The sequence below is a fragment of the Balaenoptera borealis genome, assembly GCF_965194805.1.
Source record: "Balaenoptera borealis genome assembly, chromosome: 3".
Taxonomy (NCBI): Eukaryota; Metazoa; Chordata; class Mammalia; order Artiodactyla; family Balaenopteridae; genus Balaenoptera; species Balaenoptera borealis.
Genome location: NC_138866.1, coordinates 59,075,354 through 59,099,284, shown reverse-complemented (window position 1 = coordinate 59,099,284; position 23,931 = coordinate 59,075,354). Strand labels below are relative to the sequence as shown.

General features: G+C 38.9%; 1 protein-coding gene and 2 long non-coding RNA genes across 6 annotated transcripts in view; 1 reads left to right on the top strand and 2 right to left on the bottom strand.

The window, feature by feature from the left end:
- FBXO33 (F-box protein 33) overlaps window positions 1-5,958 on the bottom strand; it is a gene marked incomplete at its 5' end in the record, with an annotated part of 31,965 nt that extends 26,007 nt beyond the window's left edge. For both annotated transcript variants that reach the window (XM_082384131.1, XM_082384132.1), the window contains one exon: window positions 5,351-5,958. In XM_082384131.1, the coding sequence (XP_082240257.1) occupies window positions 5,351-5,958 (608 nt within the window). The remainder of the gene's footprint in view (window positions 1-5,350) is intronic.
- Window positions 1-23,931, bottom strand: part of LOC309625132 — a 359,632-nt gene that overhangs the window by 173,988 nt on the left and 161,713 nt on the right. The window lies entirely within an intron of this gene.
- The window catches only part of LOC309625123, a 90,884-nt gene continuing 73,246 nt past the window's right edge, over window positions 6,294-23,931 (top strand). Inside the window, exons 1-2 of one of the 3 annotated variants that reach the window (XR_014242327.1) lie at window positions 6,294-6,449; window positions 18,830-18,998. This is a non-coding gene — a long non-coding RNA (uncharacterized lncRNA). Of the gene's footprint in view, window positions 6,450-18,829; window positions 19,108-23,931 lie in introns of those variants that run through there. The other 2 variants (XR_014242328.1, XR_014242326.1) reach the window with 2 other exon arrangements.

Sequence of the window (23,931 nt, the reverse complement as noted above, 5' to 3'; positions counted from 1 at the left end):
GTTAATACAGCTAAGTTTAATTAACTACAGAAAAGGAGAATACGTAAGAACTTGGTACTTTAAAAAGATGCACTTAAAACGGTTGAAGTCTTTCTCAATGATGTAAAGGAGCTCAAAGAATGCAATTTTTTCCTTTTCTAAACTGATAAAAGCTAAAATAATCTACAGCATTGCATGAACTTCTTTCAGATCACTTCTAATTTTCTTAGTCTATGTTCAATATCATATGTGTTTACAGTCACATAACACTTTTTGATAACATATTTCCTCCTCTCAGAAACGTTAATGAATGACAACAGCCAAATCAAACAAAGAAAACAAACACTTTGGAGAAGTGCTGTCCAATAGAACTTTCTGCCATGCTGGAAATGCTCTGTTCTATGCTGTCCAAAATGGTAGCCACTAGCCACATATGGCTATGGAGCACCTGAAATGTGGCAAGTAGAACTAACTGAATCTTTAATTTTATTCAAGTAATTAAAATTTAAATAGCTATATGTGGCTAGTGGCACAGCTTTAGAGATTCCAGAAATAAGTCACGGGCCTATAATAGTATTCCTTATTAGCTTTCTTAGGATCCATTAATTAAAAGTAATTTCCCAGAATTTGCTTTACAAATTCACTTACTCAATTACCATCTAAGAATTATCATCATCCTCAAATCCCAGATGTTATTAAAAAAAGGTTTATTTAAATAAGACTGACATTTAAAATTGTTATTTAACATATTATTAGAAGATAATCTTAACAGTACTAAGGACAAGAAAACTGAGTGAGTTTTACAGAGAAATGATGAAAAATATTTGATTCTTCCCTTCCTCTATGTACATCCCAGCAGCAAGTCTTCTTGGCTCTACTTCCAAAATATATTCCAAATCCATTCACTTTTTAAAATCTTCTTTTCCTCCACCATACTCCAGGCTACCATCATCTCTTGCCTAGATTATTGCAACAGCTTCCCTTTAGTCTCCCTGCTTCCTCTCTGTTCATTCTTAGAATTCATTCATTACACAGCAACCAGTGATTGTCTTAAAATGCAAATTAGATCACCTTACGCTTGTCCTTAAAATTTTTTCAATGACTTCTTCTATTCTTAGGATATAGTCCAAACTTTATTCCACAAGCCCACCTAACCAGCACCATTCCTTCCTCCTGCTACATCTCAGAGCTCATTGTGACACCACTTTTCACCCTTCACATGGTCCTGCCATACTTTCTTTCCTATTGCTCCAACAGGCCCCAAATTTGTCTGGCCTAAGGCCTTGGTGCTGTTTTTTTCTGCTTGGAATGCTATTTTCTCAGATCTTCAGATAGGTTTTTCCCTCACCACTATATCTCATGTTGCCACCTAGTCACTATTACATAGTCCTCTTTTATTTTCAGATTTTCTCTTACTTTCACAACCGAAATAATCTTTGTTTACTTGTTTCTGCCTATCTTTTCCCTCTGGAATGTTGAAACCATGGAAACAGGGAGCTTGTCTTCACTGCTCTGGCACATAGTAAGCTCTCAATATTTGGAGGGAAAAAAAACCCAGACTTTTTTATAACTATCATCTTAGGTCATACATAAATTGATCAAATTGGGTGAACTCTTCCAAGGCTGCCTCAGAACTAACACATTAAAATGGAAATAATTTAATCCCTTCATTCAAAAGCTGCTCAACAGCTTCTTTTAACACATAAAAAATATTTTACTTTGACAATCTTTTGTTGAGTTTTATCTTCCTATCCTCTATCAGTTCTCAGTCATGGTAAGAATGGACCTATGGACTAAAGAGAGCCCTAATTCCTCTCAGCAGCCCTCAGAGGAGATTAGTTTCTTCAGCAGTTTAGTCTCCTTCCTTCTCAATGACCTTGAAGCTATCCCCATGGAGCCACTTTTAATTTGTCAGTTTTAAGGTAAGGAGTCTGTTGGGTATGGTATCTCTTCTCTAAAGGCAACCATCTCTCGGGGCGCGAGGACGGGTCAGAATCCCAATATGTTTTAGTATACATATTCTGTAAATGGGCTTTTTAGAGCAAATAATAAAAGTTAAGCTCTCAAAAGTGAAATGTTATTATCATATGTATTTATTACCCCGTGATGGGGAAAAGTATTTCAAGAAAAATAAGGCTCAGGGTTGCTGGAGATAATACCTTCAAGACATTTCCTACCTTCTTAGGTAGTAATATGAAATGTCCGAAGAATTTTTAATGTATTTTAAGATGTATTTTTAAATTGCCTTATCAGCTGTTGGGTCTTAGTAGACTGATGTTGAAAAAACAATACAAAGGTAAGAAGACTCTCACTCACTGCAGGTGCCAAATCAGCAAACCAAATCTAAGAATTATTAATAGACTTTCTACTACCAAGAGGGGATATAAGCAGGCATAGTCATAAAATTGGTCAATCTAGATACATGTAGTTAGAGTTGTAACAAGAAAATCACCCTTATACAAAATCTCTCTAACCTGCATCTTTTAAAAAAGTACTGCCCCCCAAATAGTATTTCATCCAAAAAAGGTTTATGCAAAATATTTATATAGTCCAGGAAAGCATAAACCAGATGATGACAATGTACCTATGCCTACTGTTTAAGAATAAGTATTTTTAGTGACTGAGTCTATTAGCTATTATTATCATAAATCTTATTGTCCATGAAGTCTCATTTTTCCTAAGGAGTCTGAAATACAGCATTTTAATAGGCAGTACTCAACTTGACAGGTTAAATCCTAAAAATGCATAATTAAATTTGTTGTTTTGAACTTCTAAGTACAATTTCCTGTAGAACAATTATAGAAGAAACTCAGCCGATTTAACCTCTAATACAGTTGAATGAGTACTTATATTATTTCTGCTTTTACTGTTGATCAAGAAGGTAGGTATCCTAGCCCCCTGTAGAGAAGTGAGCTCTGAAGGTAGAGGAATGTATTTTACCCTCTGCGAGGCATTTCTGTACCTCTTTGATACTCATCAGTTGTTCCGAACACCTAAGATATTGGGTAAGGTGGCTACAGTCACTCTTGAGAGTACGTGTGTATATGAAACCCAGGAATCAAGCAAAACAAAATGCCAATTATCCTCTCAGAACAGTACCCTTGAAAAGTTCCCACAATTCAAGGTTATGGTTTTAGTTCTTTTCTTTAAAGACATGAAAATAACTGAATACAACAAAATAACAGTCTGAATTGTATGAATTATTTAAAGAAATTCAACACAAAGCCTGGAAACATAAAGCTTGTGACTTGGTAGGTTTCATATCCCCCTTTTCTATCTACAAAATGGTTGTTTGAGTCTTCATTGAACCTGAGTCTGATGTTTAAATGATTATGGAATGAAATAAGAATAGGCTTTATCAGAGTTACCAAAAAAACAACTTGGTTTAAAACATTTTCAAATTTGTTTAAATAAAACTAGTTTCCTTTAAGTTTTTAACATCTATATTAATACTTCCAATATTACTAGAGTATCTCAAGATATTTTCAAAAATAAAGTTGAGATCAACTTCTTACCAAATATATAAAGATTATTTATAGGATAGTCTTAGAGACAAGTAGATTGGGCTGCTAATAAAAGGGGTAGGTACACTTTGTCAATTGTACCTCAATACAGCAGAAAAAAAAAGTGGTAGGGGTGAGGAAGGGAGGGAGAGAAAAAGCAAAGGTGTGATGTACCACTATTTTGCCTATATAACCTTTATCCATCCAGTTATTAAAACACTTAAAAGGAACCAGGCACTTTGCAAGACTTGTTCTTACTTGGACAAAAGACACGCATTTTTAGATGGCTGCTCAGAACTGCTATCTGATCTCAAGAAAAATCTAATTGATACTTGCTGAATTCAAACCACCCCACCCCACCCACATTGGTCTCATCAGTAGTAAGTGCTCACTGACTGAATCTTTCTAACTTCTAGGTCACTTGGGCCTCGAACCGTACATTCAACTCTGACAAAGAGTCTCTAACCTGATCAAGACCAACTTACAGCCTTGAACAGCCTCTTTTGCCACATAAAATCAAAGTAACGAAATGAAATGGCTTGGTGTGAAAAGCTGGGGAAATACACAGCCCACTGGAATGATGAAGCCATGCTCCAGATACAACTTGGAGCTATATGCTTATCTCCCACCCTTGTGATTCAAACACAGAGTTAAGAATACATATCTATCTATCTTACCTTGCATTAAACCAGGACCTTCACTCCATCCTGTTCAACATAATGTATTTATTGCAAAAGGAAGAACACTGCTCTTAGAGAAAAACAATGCTGCACATCACTTGCTTCAGTTTCCTTTCTATAAAATAGGGATAATAATAGCTGTCCCGACTAATTCACAGGGTCATTGAAAGGATCAAATAAGATAGTGAATGTGAAAGTACTTGCAAACTGCTAAACTATTATTGCTAAGTTGTTCCTTTTTTGAACTTTTGAGCTTTCCTCTACCTCATAGTTTAAATTGCAAAGTTAGTTAGAATATCCAGGTACAGAAAATCTACATTAATAGGAATTTTGGAGAGGGCGGTAGATAAATAATGGAAAATACTGATTAGGACAATGGGCCAGAACATAGGAAGTTAGCCCCAGAATTACAGTAAAGTCTTGATGCAAAACCACTACCGTTAGGGCTTACTCTTTGCAGACACCGGCCAGTTCCCCCAACACACGCAAACACCAAGCTGTACTGTGCTACTTTTAGGTGAATCACTGGGGATAAGCTGAGTCTGGAGGTGCAAAGGGGAGGGACTTCCAATCCTGATGATCAGGCTGTTCCCCAATCCCTTTAACAAACACTCCTCCTACTCTTTGTGCCTGGCCTAGTTAATCAAAACTATTCCCGGTAAGAAAATGGCTGTCAAAGATTTTTTTGCAAGGAGAGTCTTGTAACTATGAGAAACCAGTAGCATACCTACTCCTTCCCCCACCACGAACTATTCTGAATGGATAGGTTCAGAAACAAAAAAACCGGATTATGGTTTGTTTCTCCCAAGACTCACTCTGGGCCTCACCCTCCAAGCTTCAGCTCTCCCACCCGAAAAATGAAGAATGACGGCGCCTGTCAACTCCATACCACTGCTACCGAAAGGATGGATGAGACAGTGCCTGGAAGGCGCCAGGAGTGCTGTCTGATAAACACTAAGTCCCTCACTGTTTATAAAGTATTATGATGAGTCCCGTTACGCCCTCCCACCTCAAAGGAATCGCCGGATTAGAACTGACACCCCCAGTCACTGAAAAGAGCAACGCTGAGGCGGGCGGGGCGTATCCGCACTGATTCTGTTTCGAGATGTGAGGAAGGAGGCGACCCTGCGCCCCGGGAGAGGAGGAGCGGGGAGAGAAGGTTGAACACACGGGCCGCGAAGAGCCTACCTGTTGTTCCGGATGCTGACCAGCACGCACAGCACCAGCTCTAAGTAGGTGCGTAGCACTTCCAGCCAACGGGTTGAGAGCTGCAGGGCTTCGACTTCCTCCCCGCCAGTCCCGGTGTCGACGCGGCCTCCATCGCCCAGGCCGCCTCCGCCGCTCAGGTAATTCTCCGCGGCGAATTCAACGCGCAGCTCTCGCACGAACCAGCCGCACTTGCGCATGAGGAATTCGAGCCGTGGCTGCTCCGAGGGCGAGACGCGGAGGCAGATGCGGAGCTGGGGCCACAGAGCCGGGTAGAAGAGGCACTCGCGCCAGTGCGAACAGGAGGCCGAGGCCCGTAACCGGTCGGACGCGGACAGGAAGGAGAAGATGTGCACGATTAGCTCGCTGGGCAGCGACGCGGCGCCTGCCGCTTGCCCGCACAGAGCCATTCGGCCCCGCCGCCGGCTGCCGGTCCTCGGCCGCCCCCGCAGTCCCCGGAGCAGCCCCCGCAGCCGTCGCAGCTGCTGCAGCCGCAGCCGCTGCCGCCGCCACCGCGCCACCCGGGCGGGCCCGGCTCGGGTTCGGGCTCCCGGCGGTCGGGGCTGCGGCACTGACAAGAACAACAACATCAATGACAAGGAAGAAGGGGGCGGAACCGTTGTGGGTCTCGGCGGAACCAAGTGCAGCACAAGTTGCGGAGAGGGGGAATGGCCTCTGCGGGGGTGGCCTCCAGATAGCCAGGCTCTGGCCTCTCAAACTCTACTCATGCGCATCCGAGGCCTGCACACTCAGGAACTTCAAAACCCTCGCTTGGACTGGTTAGGGGTCCGGAAGCGGCAGGATTTATTGTAAGGAAACGGCAGCCCTCCCCGCGCCTGGAGGCGGAGGCAGAGCAGTGGTAGGAGCTGAGTTTGACGTCACCGATGGTGGGAGGAGCCCTGCGTGACTGGGCGCGACTTCCGGAAGAAGGGAGCGCCAGATTGACTGTAGGGAAGGGAGATGCAGCACGTGATACCTGACGCAGGCAGGCCGACCGGCGGGGCGGGGCGGGAAGTGCTGGTGGTGCCGGCGATGGGCGCCCCCTCCCGTCTCACAGAGGCCGTCGAGTCCCGTCAAGTCTGTAAGTCGGTTAACTTGGGCGCTCAGGCGGTGGAAGTGGCGGAACTCGCGTTGGTGCAAGGGCTCGTGACGCTTCTCATTATACGTTTCTCTGTTGCTGGGCTGAGGACTCAAGAGCCAGAGTGGTGGCTTGGGTCTTTGTCAGCCGTCCCACCTGCCCGGAGTATTGTTGCGAGTTTCTGAGAGAGAGCTGCTAAGGAGGGGGAGCGGGCGCAGTCGCGGGCTTCCCCGGAGGGGCTGCGTCGCGTAGAGGAGAAGCGCGGGGCGGGGCGGCTGGAGGGCGGACCGAGGTCGCGAGTGGATTCCCCGCATTCCTTGTTCGGACCTCGGAGTGGACCTGCACGTACACCTGGTGTGTGGGGAAGGAGTGAGGACAGCGCCACCCTTTGGATTTAGAGGGAGAGGAGAAAAAAAGGCAAATGAGTTAGGTTTGTTGGTTGATAATCAGCCTCTTCTCCGCGGTTTGAGAGAGGCTCCGAGTTCCGGGTTTTGAGGCCCTAGGTGTAAAGAAGCTGATTGTTATGGTAAAGGTTTTCTTTAGCTTGGCGCCCCTAATTTGAGAGAGGGATTTTCGAAAGAGTGTATCTTAACTTCATCGCAACTTGGGAAGTAGTTAACTGATTGTAAGGGGCAGTGAAGTCAGAAAAGGAGTAAGTGATTTTATGTAATAATTGAGGATTGCTTTAGTGAGGCTGCCGCTTCAAAGCCTTAACTATGATCTTGGAACAGCCTAGTTTTCTAGTGATTAACTCCAAGAAGCTGTTCTACTAGATATTTTTAGCTCTTTGAAGGCAAAACTCTCCATTCATGGTGCTTTGATGACTTTTGGTGTCTTGCACATACTACGTTGCCAGTGATGTGTTATCTTCATTTTGGTACCTGTAGAAAAAAAAGAAAAAAGCTAGCCTTCATGGTAGCTCACTTCTCTGAACCTCTTGTCTGCAAGAGATTTTTCTATGTAATTATTATTATATTTTTATGAATGAGCACTAATAGAAACAGCAGTGAATTAGGAAGTTGAGACTTGGATTTAACTTTTTTATATTTTAAACTCATTGAAATATTTTTAAGTGAACCATGGACGTCTGGATCTCCCACTTATAAGTACTTTAGTATGCATCTCTAAAAGCATATTACTATATAACAAAAATAATATTATCACACTTAAATAACTTCTGTTATCTAATAACCCATCTTCAAATTTATCTAGTTATCTCCCAAATGTTCTTTATAGCTGTTTTGTCCAAACCAGGATCCGATTAAGGACCACACTTGTTTTTGTTTGTATTTCAAGTCTCTTTTAATCTAGAATAGTCACCGCCCAACACACACTTTTTTCTTTTTTTGTCTCTCTGATTAGCTAAAGAGAGGAGGCTTATTGTCCTGTAGAATATCTCCCTTTCTGTAATTGTTTGACTACTTTCTCTTGGTGTTTAGCTTACTATTCTAGTACCTGAATTTCTAATAAACCGAGACATTAATGCTAAAGGCTTGATTAGGTTAATTTTGATCTTCCTCCATATAAAGTTCTGTGTTTTGTTAAACCTTAAAACAAAATCTGTGAGATGTTATTTTTTACAAATGTCCAACTTCTCCATCAACCACTCACTTAATGGCCTTAATAATTGATAATTCTTGCCTGAATCTTAATTGTATTGTGGGTTCCAAAATGATAATTTCTAATTCTTTCATTCCATCTACATTTATTAATTTGCATTCTTCTGTATAGGAGAAGCTTTCTTTCACAAACTGACAACATTTAGTTACCCTGAAATACAACTCCTATTGAAAACGCAGAAAAAATGCTTAGTTCTTTTTCTTTTATTACCAGTTTTGAAAGTAAGTTATATGGCTTCAAAGAGTGACAAACGAGTTTTTCTAGCTTTTATTTTTTCTGAACGTCCCATTCTCATTACATTTTTGTTATGTTTTAATCAATCATTCTTTTCAGTTCTCAGATTTTGATACTTCTAGAACTCTTCACAAAGAACTCTATGTAATTATTATTATAATTTTTAAAAATTCCTTGAGCATTTTTAGTAGAGGTAACACTGGACTGGGTGGGAACGTGAGGCTGGATTTTGGTCTTTTTTCTTTTTTACTTTTGTCGTGATCTAGCTGGGTGACATTTAAACAAGTTGCTTAACCCTTTGGGGCCTCACTTTCTTCAGCTGTATAAGTAGAGAGTTTTGGCAAGGTTCCCTGCAGCTCTGATGTTCTGACTTTTTAAAAAAAACCCTATTTTACTGAGATATATTTTTCATATATAATTCATTCAAGTATACACCTTAACAATTTAGTAATTTTATCAAATAGTACAACCAACACTGTAAATCGGTTTTAGAACATTTTCATCCCTTTAATAAGATTCCACATACCCATTTACAGCTAATCCTCACTTCTTCCTTCAGGAAGCCACTAATGCACTTTCCATCTCTATAAATTTGCCTTTTCTGAACATTTGATATAAATGGAATCATACAATATATGATCTCTTGTGTCTGGCTTCTTTCACTTAGCATAATATATTTTTTTTAAATAAATTTATTATCTATTTATTTATTTATTTTTGGGTGTGTTGGGTCTTCGTTTATGTGCGAGGACTTTCTCTAGTCGCGGCAAGCGGGGGCCCCTCTTCATCGCGGTGCGCGGGGCCTCTCACTGTCGCGGCCTCTCTTGTTGCGGAGCACAGGCTCCAGACGCGCAGGCTCAGTAGTTGTGGTTCACGGGCCCAGTTGCTCCACGGCATGTGGGATCTTCCCAGACCAGGGCTCGAACCCATGTCCCCTGCATTGGCAGGCAGATTCTCAACCACTGCGCCACCAGGGAAGCCCAACATAATATTTTTGAGGTTCATCCATGATGTAGCATGTGTCATTAATTCATTCCTTTTTATTGCTGAATAGAATTTCATTTTATTTATTTATTTATTTTTGGTCTACCTATTTACCAGTTGATTAACATTTATTTTTTATTTTTTTTTGGCCCTGCTTAGTTCCCTGATCAGGGATTGAACCAAGGCCCTGGCAATGAAAGCGCAAGTCCTAACCACTGGACCGCCAGGGAATTCCCTGATTAACATTTAGGTTTCTAGTTTTTGGCTATTATGAATACCATTTCTGTAAATATTCATGTCCAAGTCTTTTGTGAACATATGTTTTCATTTCTCTTGGGTAGATACCTAGAAGTGAAAATGATAGGTTGTTTGATAGTTCTATGTGTAGCTTTTGGAGAAACTTCCAAACTGTTTTCTAAGGTGATTGTATCATTTTCCAGTCCTAACAGCAATGTATGAGGGTTCCTAGTCTCTGACTCTTTGATGATTTGGAGATATTCTCTGATTGATTTGAGACCGATATTTTTCCTTATTATTAGTGTTTTACTAACAACAAACTACCTTCTCCTTGGATACCATTAATAATTAATCTTTATTATTAGGAGTAGTTCCTAAAGGAAATAAAAATACAGATAGTCTCCAAAGTAGATGGTTCTACTTATGATTTTTCAACTTTACAGTAGTGCAAAAGCAATATGCATTCAGTAGAAACCATACTTAGAATTTTGCTCTTTTCCCGGGCTAGTGATACGTGGTAAGATACTCTCTCATGATGCTGGGGAGTGGCAGTGAGCCACAGCTCCCAGTTGGCCCCATGATATTGAGGGTAAACAACCAATAGACTAAAAAACCATTCTGTTTTTCACTTTCAGAACAGTATACAATAAATTAAATGAGCTATTCAACACTTTATTATAAAATAGGCTTTGTGTTAGATGACTAGCCAACTGTAGGCTAATGTGTTCTGAGCATGTTTAAGGTAGGCTAGGCTAAGCTATGATGTTTGGTAGGTTAGGTATATTAAATGCATTTTTGACATTTTCAATTTATGATGGATTTACTGGAACATAATCTCATTATAAGTCAGGAAGGACCTCTATATCAATCTGCTATAAAATAAAATTAAGCTTCTTAGTGTTGTTTTTGAATTTTTAAAACTTCATTTAATTTTCATATTAAATGAAGGATGGTAGGAATACTGCTATTAACAACAATGAGCTAAGACATGAATTAATAAGTTATGATCTTGCTCAGTTACAGTTAAAACACAGTACATTTCAATGATGGCATACAATTTGTTTATTTTATTAAGCCAACATCTTTAATATTATTCCATTAAGTACTTATTGAGTATGTATATTCTTAGCATGTTAAGTGAGTTAGGTTATTTCTCTTGACATTTATTATACTATGTAAATTATAAATTATTTTTGCTAAACTTTTTGATAAAGTAACAAAATTGACTTCTTTAAAGGACAGAATGAAATCACATTTTGTGAAATTATAATGTCTGAGCTATGATTCAAAGCGTGGGAGGAAGTACTGACGTTATGAAGCCCATAAGTACTCAGTAGTACTAAGCTTCTGGTTCCAAAAGTGGCATATTGTCACTATAGCAACTACCCATGCTTATTTGGATTTGAAACCCAGGCAACGAATGGTGGATAAGAGTAAAACATCAAGACGGATATGTACCCTGGTGGGTTGATATGCGTGACTGTTGATGGTCAAGTGTTCGTTCCGTTTTTCTTGTTATGTTTATTATGATTGATTCTTTTATAGAGATACCTTAATTCCTGTTAATGTATTTTTCTGGAGAGAAATTAAACATTCAATTTTCTTATGTTCTTCCTTTTCTAATATACTAAGCTTAATGCTTTCTCCAGTTTGGTTATTAGGATATTAAATATAGTTTTACTCTAGCTTCCTCTCCATTGCCAAACAATAGTTATAAAAATATAACTTTTATTATGCTGAATCACTTGACATTTCATAACAGAAAAAAATCTGTGATACAGATTTTATTTTAGCTACATCATGAAAAGATGTTCAGGGCTACCAATAGACATGCAAACTGCCTAAATTCAAACATTTTTTGAAAGAATGTTTATTTTTTTTCTGAGCAGGGTGTGGGTTTCAGACACTTTTGGCAGGTAGAGATGATGTAACTTCCTTCCAATTATCTATTATCTGCACCCATAAAGTTACTTAGAGGCACAGGAGCCTCCTGGGAGAATAGAACTGGGAACTTGATTCTTTCTTTCCACCCTTGTCTGACAGATTGGAATGGTTCCTAGTGAGGTCATATTACAGGAAAAAGAAATGAAGGATTGAAAGGCATTTGTCTTTAGGGTAGGGAAAGTCTGCACTGGTGAGCTGGATGCAGGACAAAGGACCAAGTCTGTTTTTTTTTTTCCTAGTTGCACCGTACTGTTGATGTCAGAACTGATCTTAACCAAGCCACTCACAAGTTGGTTGTGCAAATTTGTGAACTGGAGGATCTATATCAATAAAGCAGGGATTGATAGCTCATATCCTAAAGGAGACAGGAGCAATAAGAGAAGAATTGGGTCCTAAGCAATATGATAGGTAGTGGGGAGGACTGCGGCTTACCAGAGGATGCTTTTCCCAGTGGGAAACTGGGCTCTGTGTTTCCAGATTTCCTAGTTTTTCAAGAGAAACTAAAATACTAAATTTTTAAAAGATGAAATGTCCTGATTGCTAGCTTTCACATTAAAAATATTCCGTGGGCAAACAAAACCAGATTCAAACAAAACCAGATTAGTCTGCAGGATGCCTGGTTACAACTTTTTAACCAAAGAGCTCTCATACATGTGGGCTGGGGCCACTTTGTGTTCCAAGAGCTAGGCCTGCTAGCTAATTCCTGTGTTTTAAGTCCACTCCCAGAGCTATTTTTTTCATTCATTCCTTTCAGAGTTTAAAGAAAAAGAAAGAAAAAGAGGTTTAACTTTAATGTCTATTTTATAGCATTACTGTTTTCTTGCCTTTTATTCAAGAGGATGGGTATTTTTAGGGGTACCTTTTGTTATTAAAAACTGAATATCACTATCTTTAATGCAGCTGATACAGCCAATAGGGTTCCTTGACTTCTGGTCAAAATCAGTAATTGGCTGATTTTAATGATCTTGGTTTGAGTTGTACAGCTTATATTACATATAGGCAGTATCCCACAGTGGGGCTCATAGGACTGTTACTCCAAGGGTACTGTCTCTAAGCAGTCACTTTAACTGGGTTCCTTTAGTTTCTTAACTAGCTTAAGTAATGAGGGGATTTTTTTTTCTTTTTCTTTTTTCCTGGTTACTTTAGGGAGTTTTGAGGACATCCATACACATGCATTAGAGCACACCTGATCCTCACAGGGACTACATGGGGAACTAAAAACAGGAACTAATTGTTCCATAGTCTGTCTCTCCTTTTCAGTAGGCTTCCTTTGCTTTTTCATTTTGCATAGGGCCCAACTGCTGGCCCTTACTAGTCTACATGGTCTTCTAGTTCAAGTATCCAGTATCATTTGCAAATTTGTTCTTTGTCTCCTGTTGAAATTCTTGTGAGGATCTGACTGGGTTATTTTTGGGAGATAGGCAACAAAAAAAGTTGATGGTATTCCTGTTGATTGGCTACTTTAAGGTAAAGAGTCCTGCCCTAGTCCAATTAGCTGAATTTAGGAGGATGGAGTAATGTGCTGAATGCTTTGGACAGATGGATGTAGGGATTTGGATGAAGAGAGGAAGGAGCTTTGTTCCGAACAGGGTGTGAGCCAACAACCACTCTGAAATCTATCTAGTAGATACCATGGCTCAGTAAGTTTTTATCCAGAGATGCGTAGAACTCTGTATAGAATAAAAATGGCCTAAGCTGTCAACTGATCTTTTAAATAGTTGTTGAATAGTGTTCAGTCTATTTGGCTTCCCTTACTCCTGGAGTACTCATCAGACTTCCAGGTTATCCTAGTTGAATAGCCATGAGACTCTGTCATGAAGAGATATATTCCTCATGGTCAATTACCACAATGTTCTCATTGCAGAATTTAATATTTAATCCTTTGGAAAAATCTCTTAAGCCTTTTAAGTGCCGAAAAGGTGAAATGAAGTGAATATTTTCATACAGCAAACATTAATTGGAGTGTTGCTTTGCTCTAGGGCAAGAAAGTTTCACTTGATATGCCAACTCTAAACAGTTTTGGAGGTTGAGTAGTACTGTGTTGAGAAGGATTTTGGAATTTGAGATTGTTCCCTTGTTCTGCTGGGAAGAGTGCCATGTTTGATTTGTGATGTCTGCTGTGGTTGGAAAGAATTGTTGACCTGAATGACCTGTATTTTCTATCTGTAGTCTGTAATTATTGTTTAAATAATATATTAGTGTTTGCTTTCTACCTTCATTTTGTTGTACCTGTATACTTTTCAATGGGTAGTATTCATATCAATTCCTTATATTGTGAGTAACAGCAGATCACTCAAGTTTTATAAGTAAGTTTTTCCATATTAAGAATTTTTTAAAGCCAAAGTGATGTTAAGTAAATTTCTAAATATTAAAATTTATCAGCTCCTGACTGCATTCTCTAAGAATGTGAACTACTTCTTCACTTATATTGAATATTAAGGGGGAACTCATGCTTTTGCCCCACAAGGAAAATATAACAAAATTTCCCTTCACTTGAAGGATACAGGGTTTTTTCCCCCATGGTATTCAGTTTATATACAGGAACATTCTCTCTAAAATCTAGTCTTTAAGCAAGAAGCATCTAGTAGAAATTCATTACTTTTTTTTCTTAGAGTATTATATGAACATGGCAACAAAAAAATGTAGTACAAAAGTACTTTTGATGAAAAGCAACAGTTTTTCATTCCTTGCCTCCCATTGTTAGGCCTACCCCCAGAAACAAACATTTGAACTATTTTGCTGTTTGTTCTTTAGGTAACTTTAAATTATATGCTTTTACCTACACTCCTTGATTGATTAAACACTATTTCCTTCCTTTTATAAAAGATGAAGATTTAATTCAGTTACTTCCCCTTCCCTCCCCCAAATTCCTACCAATATTTGATAGTTAATTGTAATTTTACGTTTTTCTCTTGGTGTGTGTGTGTGTGTATTTATTGAGGTAACATTGGTTTATAACATTACATAAATCTCATGTGTGCAATTTGTCGACCTTATTCACAACAAAGTGCTTACCACCGAAAGTCTAGTTTCCATCCATCACCATACACTTGATTCTCTTTATCCATTTTGTCTCCCCACCCCACCCCCCCCTTACCTCTGGTAACCACCAGTCTGTTCTCTGTATCTATGTGTGTGTGCTTTTTGTTTTGTTTGTTATTTTTAAAATATTCCACATGTGAGTGGAATCATACAGTATTTGTCTTTCTCTGACTGACCTGTTCACCTGGCACAATACCCTCAGGTTCCATCCATGTTGTACCAGATGGCAAAATTTAATCTTTTTTTATGTCTTGGTTCTTATATTAATCAGCTTTTACTGCATAGCAGTCACAATCTTCTGTGTACAAGAGAGTGGATTATGACAGATTAGGTAACTTTCAGCAGATATTTACTTCTTGGTCTTGCGACTTGCTTTGGCCAGAAAAACTTGGGCAGAAGTGACAGTATACCAGTTCTGAGCCTAGGCCTTAAGAGGTATTAAATGTTTCTACTTGCCACTCTGGGAGTTCCCAATCTTTGCATAATAAAACAGGTCCCAGGCATCTGCTGGCCACTGTAGAGCCCCAGATGGAGAAACATGGAAAAGATGTCAACTTGACCTACAGCCTGAAACAGAGATGCCCCAATTGACCTAAAGAATTTATTTCTAAGTGAGAAATATATGCTTATTTTTTGTATGTTACTGAGATTTTTGTGTTTGCTTGTTTTGCAGGAAAAGGTTGATCAATTTAAAAATGTGTACCTAGGAGTGGGGTGCTGCTATAATGAAAACTTAAAATGCATGCCCATTGGCTTTGGAACTGGGTGGTGGTTAGCAAGGAAACTATTATAGGAGGCTGGAAAAATGGCTGTGTTATGTAGTAGCAAAATGTTTGATAAAACTTGTCTGTGGTAACATGGAAGACAGTTTAATGAAGTTGCGGTATTGGGCAAGGAACTTTAAAGATGTTGAAAGCATGAGCTAGTTGCTGTTAGCTGCATAGGATAAGGTACTACAAGCATAATTCAATCTACCACATCTGATCTCTTGGTGATAATCATTCATGTCCCTTTTGTTCCAATGACGTAGTTCTTCATCTTCATATGTATGTGTGATGGAACATGCCAGCTGTCAGGCTTTCCTTTAGCGTGGGTGGATAGCCGACTATCAGGCTGCTGGTCTTCCAAATGCTGCAAAGAGGAAGGCCTGGCTCTGGGTCACTAAAACCATAGCTTAAAGTTAATTTTTCTGGTGATGTTTTCCCCTCCCTCCCTTTCTTATTTCCTTTTTAAAAAGGGGCTATAATTAATAAGGATGCTATTTGCTGAAACCAGTAAACCTGAAAATTTCAATGGCTAAACAAAATAGCATTTATTTTTTTACTTCTTTAATAGTCCAGTGAAGGTCTTCCTCTCAGCAGGCAACTTTCCTTCATGTGATTTAGTGCACTGAATTTCTTGTCTTGTGATTCTGCCATCCTTAAAATTCCTTGTGATTCTCTGTCTCCTCCTAGCGGAAGGGGAAGAGAGAACAGAGAAGGCACTTCTTAATTGCCTTGGCAGGGAAATGACACATTACTTTTATTTACATTCCATTGGCTAAAACTAGTCATATGGTCGTGCCTAGATACAAGAGGGGTCTGAGAAATGATGTTTTTGGCTAAGTAGTTATTTCTTAGGGGCAACTCTATGTTATAGGAGGAAGTGTATGAATTTTGGTCAACATTTGGCCATTTTTGCCACAAAGGAGAGTTACCCTCTTGTTGTTTTTGGCTGGGGGTAAATATTAGGCTCCTTGTGTGCTTTGTGAGCAGAGGTGGAAGAGGAAGGTAGACATGGAATGTTTGACCTCGTACAGTTTTTCTATATTCAGATCTTCAGTTCATCTCTGTCCTTAGCTACTCCCTTTCTTAATGCCTCTTTAAGACAGTTCCTCAGGTATCCCTGAGCCAAGAATCCCTCTAGGGTTCCAGTGGGCAGATCAGCTTTCATTCTCAGTTGCAGCTTCCTCCTGGTGTAGTCTGTTCTGTTTAAGTTGTCAATACACTTCTATTTTTGTCTTTCAGAAATTTGTTGAAATCTCTTGCTGGCCAATGATCAGCTCTTTCCAAGCTGAGTTTTCTTCACTGTTATACAGGCCTAAGTATCTGTACATTGTTTTTTATTTAAGTTTTAGGAGTCAGTTGAAATAAATATAGAATATCTTCAATTAGTACCTCTAACAGAATTTCAATTATTTTTTAATACCTGCTGCTTAATGAAGATGCTTTACTGTCTACCATGTGCCGAGCACTTCTCCAGGCTCTGGGGGACATGTAAAAAGGTATAATATACAACCTGTAAGTGTAGAGTCCACACTCACTCTGTCCCAACTTTGATTCTACTACCGGCTTACTTTTTCAGACAACTGATTCTATCATGGTACTTCTTTAGAAATGTTTGGTGCTTTTTCCTTGCTCATCTTTCCCTCTGTAAACCCTCCCTGGTTTTCAGTTCCCTCTCTAACAGTACATGCCCCTCAAGTGAGAACTATTCAGTTCCTTGTGTCATCAGCATGCCACGTCATTTCTCACCTCTGTGCCTTTGTACATGTAGTCTCTACTTTCTGGAGTAACTGTCCCTTTCATATCTGAGTCCTGCTTAGATACAAATGCTGAATTCAAATTTCACTTTTTTTTCTAAATAAATATTCATTGATTGAAGCTTTAAGTCATTTAGACCAGTGCTATTCAAAGTGCAGTCTGTTCTTTTCCCATTTAGGTTATTACCTGAATTGAGCAGAATATTGAGCAGAATCATGGAATCACTTTGCCATACACCTGAAACTAACACAACACTGTTAATCAACTATGCTCCAATATAAAATAAAAATTTAAAAACAAACAAAAAAACCAAAGTGCAGTATGCAGACTGATACTGGAGCATGAACTGTTACCACTATGCTGAAATATAAGTACGGAAATTGAGAATAAGCTTTAGAAACTTTTATAGAAATTTGACAGAGAAATTATGTCTGTCAAATTTATAATAAAATTTGGTTTCTATTTTACACGTTTAAAAAAATTCTGGTAATTCATTTAAATTTCATTTTATAAAAGGCTCTGTCCACAAAGGATTAGAAAATTAAAAAAAAAAGACATCTCACCACAGTTCAAGAAGCACTTATTTGTTTCTTTATTTATTTATTTATTTATTTAGGCCGTACCTCGTGGCTTGCGGGATCTTAGTTCCCCAACCAGGGATTGAACCCAGGCCACAGCAGTGAGAGTGCTGAGTCCTAACCACTGGACAACCAGGGAATTTCCAAGAAGCACTAATTTAGACTACAAAGCATATGAGTATTTAGCAGTAAAGAGATCAGTATATTTTGGACCAGTAGAAGAGGATTTCACAAAGGAGATGAGAGCTCTTCTTGAAGGGTGCGTAGGATTTGGATGGTTGGAAAGCACTGTGGCATTTCCAGTAGGGATAATGGGGTTTTGGATTACAAATGGAGGAGAGTTGTGCTAATATGATCTGGAGAGAAAAGAATCCTAGCAGAGTTAAAAATTAAGTCCACAGAGAGCTGACCAGTTACCGGAGCATTTATTTAGTTACTGCTTGAGCTACTGCAGGATGAAGACCTTTCATTCCCATATGTCTGTTGCTGATTTTCCATGGGACTAGTAGTAGTGAGTACATTTTACATTTTGCCTGTTTGAAACATTTCTTTTTAATTTAGCCTTTATGGTTGGCTTATTGATACTTTAGTTGTTGCTGAGTTTATTGTAGATTTAATATGAATAAGTAAATAAGTAAAATACAAACTAAAGAAGAATAATTGATAATTGATAAAAATTATTTAAATTTTAAATTATTTTTTAAGCCTAAACAATATAAATTTATTTTCTCACAGTTCTGGAAGCTAGAAGTCTGAGATAAAGGTTTCTGCAGACTTGATTCCTTCTGAAGCATCTCTCCTTGGATTGTAGATGTCCTTCTTCTCACTCCTTCTTCACATGGTCTTTCCTCTCTGTGTCTGTGTCCTGATCGCCTCTTCTTATAGGGGCCTCAGTCATACTGGATTGGGGCCACCTTAATGACCTCATTTAACCATAATCACCTATATAATGTCTCCTGTCTTCAAATATATATAGTCACATTCTGAGGTACTGGGGGTTAGAATTTCAGTATATGAAATTTCGGGGAAACAGTTCTGCCCATGAAAAGGGGGTATATGAGGCTAGTTTTTCTTATAGTTTTAATCACTCAGAATCCAAAGGTGGTGGGTTTGGAACTCACAGCTTCAGTAGGGGAATTTGTACTTATTCTTTTGGTAGAAATTGCTGCATCTGAAGAGAAGCTTTAGCATCTTACTTGACTCTGGTCTGATTATATTTCAGGACTACCATGAAGATGCATTGAAAATTCTGCTACACTGGAGGAGTGAAGTATCCCATTCAGTTGGTGATTTTCCTGTCATGGAAGTTGCTTGCCAGCTCTAATTTTGAATGAACACAGTAAACACAATGGTGAAAATATCAATTAAAAAAACCTACTCTCCATTACTATGTATGTCTGTTTCCCTGTGTGTTCTGAACTCGCTCGTAGCTACCAACACATAGTTGTCTGTAGTTTCGGTTTTGCCAAACTATTAAAATCATGTATTTTTTCTACTGTTCTCCTTTGACTTTGCCTTCAGCTCTTGCTCCTCAAGATTGAGATATGAAAGGATACTTCTGTCTTTTACCACACAATTCCTTTGTCAGGAATTTCATGATTTCCTCCAAGTTTGCAGTTATGTGTTTGACTTTATTCCCTAATTTTAACACTGACTGTTTTTCATTTTATATTTTCCTACTTTTGTAATTTGGGTTGGTTCTTTTTTTTTTTTTTTTTTAAAGATTGATTGATTGATTGGTTGATTGATTGCTATGTTGGGTCTTTGTTTCTGTGCTAGGGCTTTCTCTAGCTGCGGCAAGTGGGGGCCACTCTTCATCGCGGTGCGCGGGCCTCTCACTATCGCGGCTTCTCTTGTTGCGGAGCACAGGCTCCAGACGCGCAGGCTCAGCAGTTGTGGTTCACGGGCCCAGTTGCTCCACGGCATGTGGGATCCTCCCAGACCAGGGCTCGAACCCGTGTCCCCTGCATTAGCAGGCAGATTCTCAACCACTGTGCCACCAGGGAAGCCCCCTGGGTTGGTTCTTATAAAATCTTTATTTACTTATTATTTTTTTGTTGAATACAATATCATCTTAGTTTTTAGTGTAAACATAGTGATTTGACATTTATATACATTATGAATTGATCACCACTATAAGTTTATTAACCACATGTCACCATACAAATGTATTACAATATTATTGACTGTATTTGCTGTGCTGAACATTACGTCTTGATTACTCATTTATTTTATAACTGGAGGTCTGAACCTCTTAATCCCCTTCACCTATTTTACCTAACCCCCACCTACACTTCCCCTCTGGTGTCCTCCAGTTTGTTTTCTGTATCTATGACTCTGTTTCTGTTTTGTTTTGTTCATTTGGTTTGTTTTTAGATTCCATATATAAGTGAAATCATGTGGTATTTGTGTTTCTCTGGCTTGTTTCACTTAGCATAATACTCTCTAGGTCCATCCATGTTATGGGGGCTTGTCTTCCCAGTTCTGGTCCCCCAGGCTGGGGAGCCTGGCATGGGGCTCAGACCCCTTACTCCTCAGGGAGAATGTCTGCGGTTGTGATATCCCTCCTAGTTGTGGGTCGCTGCACTGGGGTGTGGGTTCTCTGCCTCTGCTACCCATCTTGATGTGGCCTTTTCTTTATATCCTTAGTTGTAGAAAATCTGTTCTGCTAGTCTTTAGATATTTTCAGAGATAGTTGTTCTATGTGTAGTTCTGTATGTGTGTCCATGGGAGGAGGTGAGCTCGGGATCTTCCTATTCTGTCTGCCGTCTTGATCTAGATCCAATCTGATAAAAATTATTTTAAATTAAAAAAACTTGCTTTTATCTTGTTCTCTATTTTCCTTTGTTGGTTTTGTCTTAGATTAAAGCTTTTCTTCCTTGTTTCTGAATTACAGTCATTAATTTAGAGATCTGGGATTAAAAAGAATATTGATATAAACATTGCTCCTGAAGAATTAACATTTAGCTTATAGCACAAAATATGAGCTGAACTAGTTTTTTTTATTATAGTAAAATATACATAACATAAAATTTACCATTTTAAGCATACAGTTCAGTGGCGTTAAATATATCCACATTATTGTGCGACTGTTAACCACCATCCATCTCCAGAACTTTTTCATTTTTTCAAACTAAAACTCCATACCCATTAAAAAATAGCTCCTCATTTCCCATCTCTGCCCTGAACTAATCATTTTAAATTTACCTATTTTTGTGTCTTCTTACTTGTTCTGTTTGCTATCATTATAAATGAATACATATTGAATACCCCTTATATATGTGGAACTGGGCCAGATGCTGACCAGGGTTGAGTTACATTTAAAAAGAAGGCTGAAACTGCATAGCACAGGGAGATCAGCTCTGTGCTTTGTGACCACCTAGAGGGGTGGGATAGGGAGGGTGGGAGGGAGGGAGATGCAAGAGGGAAGAGATATGGGAACATATGTATATGTATAACTGATGCATTTTGTTATAAAGCAGAAACTAACACACCATTGTAAAGCAATTATACTCCAATAAAGATGTTAAAAAAAAAAAAAAAAAGGCTGAGCATTTTGCCATTAGGTGGTTTCCTGGGTGACAGAGTCTTGTTGTATCATTTTCTTTATCTTACATCCACACTCCAATCCATTAAATGTGCAAAAGTACACAAGCTGTTTTTTTGTTTCAGAGATTACCAGGAAAATGCCTAATTTCACCAGTCTGACAATTCTAAGTCCAGATTGAGCTGAATTATTGCTTTGATTTCATCTGATATTTTGAGTACCTAAATTAACATATTTGCAAAATTACTAAATATAAAAGTGGATGGTAGCTTGGTTATTTTTTTAAAGCCTGGAGAAATTTTTAATAGCTATATATATATACCTTTTGAGGTGTCATTGTTTTATTTCTTCCTCTCTAACTTCTTTTTCTTTGTTATGTTCAGTTGCACCTCTTCCTTCCCCTGCCCTGTAGGTTATCTTTCTCATGGTTTTTGCCTTTAGTTTTTTGCTTAGAAATATCACCTTTGTCAGTTCAGTTATCTCTCTGTGAGAAAATAACTCCTAAGTCTATACAGTTGACACTTGAACAGTATGTGTTCAAACTGCGTGGGTCCACTTATATGTGGATTTTTAAATAGTACTACACAGTTTGTGGCTGGTTGAATCTGCAGGTGCAAAACCGTGGATACAGAGGGCTGACTATAAAGTTATACATGAGTTTTTGACTGGGTGGAGGATTGGCACCTCTAACCCCGTGTTGTCCAAGGGTCAACTATATTCTTAACCTTGAGTCATAGTTCTGAATCTAGAACTGTCCTGAAATTTTCTCTTACGTGATCTGGTGTTACCTCAAACAAACATGTCTAAGGTTGGACTTAACATTTTTTCATCCACTTTAAACCTCCTCCTCTTTTCTCTCTTTTTTTTTAATAGCACTACTATTTTTGTCATTACCTAAGCTTGACGTTTAGCAGTGGTTTGCTCTTTCTCTCCCAATTCAGCTAGTCACTAGATCCTACCAACTATTTCTGTCTGTTATTATGATCATTGTCACATATGACCCTTTGCATTCTTATTGCACTCTATCCAATATGGGGCCTGATCAGCTGATGCCTAGGTTACTGCAGTAGTCCCCTGCCAATAGAGTTTTTCTCTTGAGTCCCTTATACCACTTTTTTTTTTGTAACTCTCATGTGAAAGTTGTGAATATCTATTTTGGATTGTAGTTAATTATGTCTCACCATTGTCTTTTTCATCTTTGTACTGCCCAGAAGCCTTACATCATAGTGGGTACTCAATAAATGTTTTTGAGAATATGGTATTCTAATTATAATTTCTTCTTCTAATGTATTTTGTACAGCATTGCCATGTTCTTTCATTCATTTAACAAATATTTATTGAGTGATTATTTTGTGCCAAGGACTTTTAGCTGCTAAGGGTATAGTAATCAACAATCAAACAAAAACTTATGACTCTGGTAGCTTATATTCTAGTGAGGTAGAACAGTGACAAAGTAGCAAAATACATAATGTCTTAGATGGTGATAACTGAAAAGGAGAAAAAAATAAATGAAGGGGGGAGATAGGGAGTATCAAGGGTGAAAGATTGATATTTTGGATAAGGTGGCCAGGAAGGCCCTTTTGCAAAGGTGGCACTTGAGTAAGGACTAAAGGAAGTGAGTGGGGAAGGCAGCAAATATCTGGGGAAATAAGGTTCCAGGCAAAGGGAGCAGCAAGTGCAAAGGACCTCGAGTGCAAGCGTGCCTGGCGTGTTTGAATATTGGAGAGCAATAGAGTGAGCTGAAAGATGGGTAGTAGGAAGCAAGGGTGTGTATTAGGAGGATAGGTATAGAGTGGGAAAATACATATTGAGTAGGGCCTTGTAGGACACAATTAGGAGTGTGGTTTTTTTCTCTGAATGAAATGTTTAGCCTTGGGAGGATTTTGAACTTACAAGTGACATGGTCCTTCTTGTTAATGGAATCATTCTGGTAACTATAATTGAGAAGGGAGAGGAAGCAGGAAGATCAGTTACGAGCTTTGACACAAATCTTGGTCAGAGATAATAGTGGCTCAGACCTCAGTGATAGCAGTGGGAGTAGTGAGAGGTATTCTTGTTTGGGATGTAGTTGAAGTAGAGCCAACAGAATTTTCTGATGGGTTGGATGTGAAGCATGAGGGGAAATGAAGAGTCATGGATTATCTGAAGGTCTTTGGCCTGAACAGCTGAAGAATGGGGTTGCCGACTGAGATAGAGGTGCCTCTGAGAGGAGCAGGTTTGGTAGTGGGTTTGTTAGGAGTTAAGCTTTGGACATGCTAAGTTTGTGATCCCTGCTTGACATCCAAGCAGAGCAAGATTGTCTAGGTTCATGTGGGTATATTAGACTGAAGTTCAGGAAGGAGATCTGGGAGTCGTCGGTATTGAGATAGTGTCTAAAACTATGAGACTGAGTCATCGGGAGAATGAATGTAGAAAGAAAAGATTAAACTTTCTGAAACACCTTACCCCATATCTCTGCTTAGTACATACCTTGAAAGGCTCCAGGTTCTCCATGGCCTTTCACAGTGTAGTCTTGTACAAATCTCTTATGTCAGTCACATTGGATACTTATGTTGCCTAAGATCTCCTTTTGCATTGCTGCCTTCCTATTTTTGCTCATCCTTTTCCTTTTCCTTAGAATGCTTTCTTCTTTCTACCCAACTTAAATCTAGTTTTTTCCAAGCATGTTTATCTTATCACCACCAAATGATCTATTTCTTTTTCAAACACCACTTATTTCATTTTGTGAAAGTCTGTGTCTTTATTCCACTCCCCCCCCTTATCTTGTCTGTATTGTG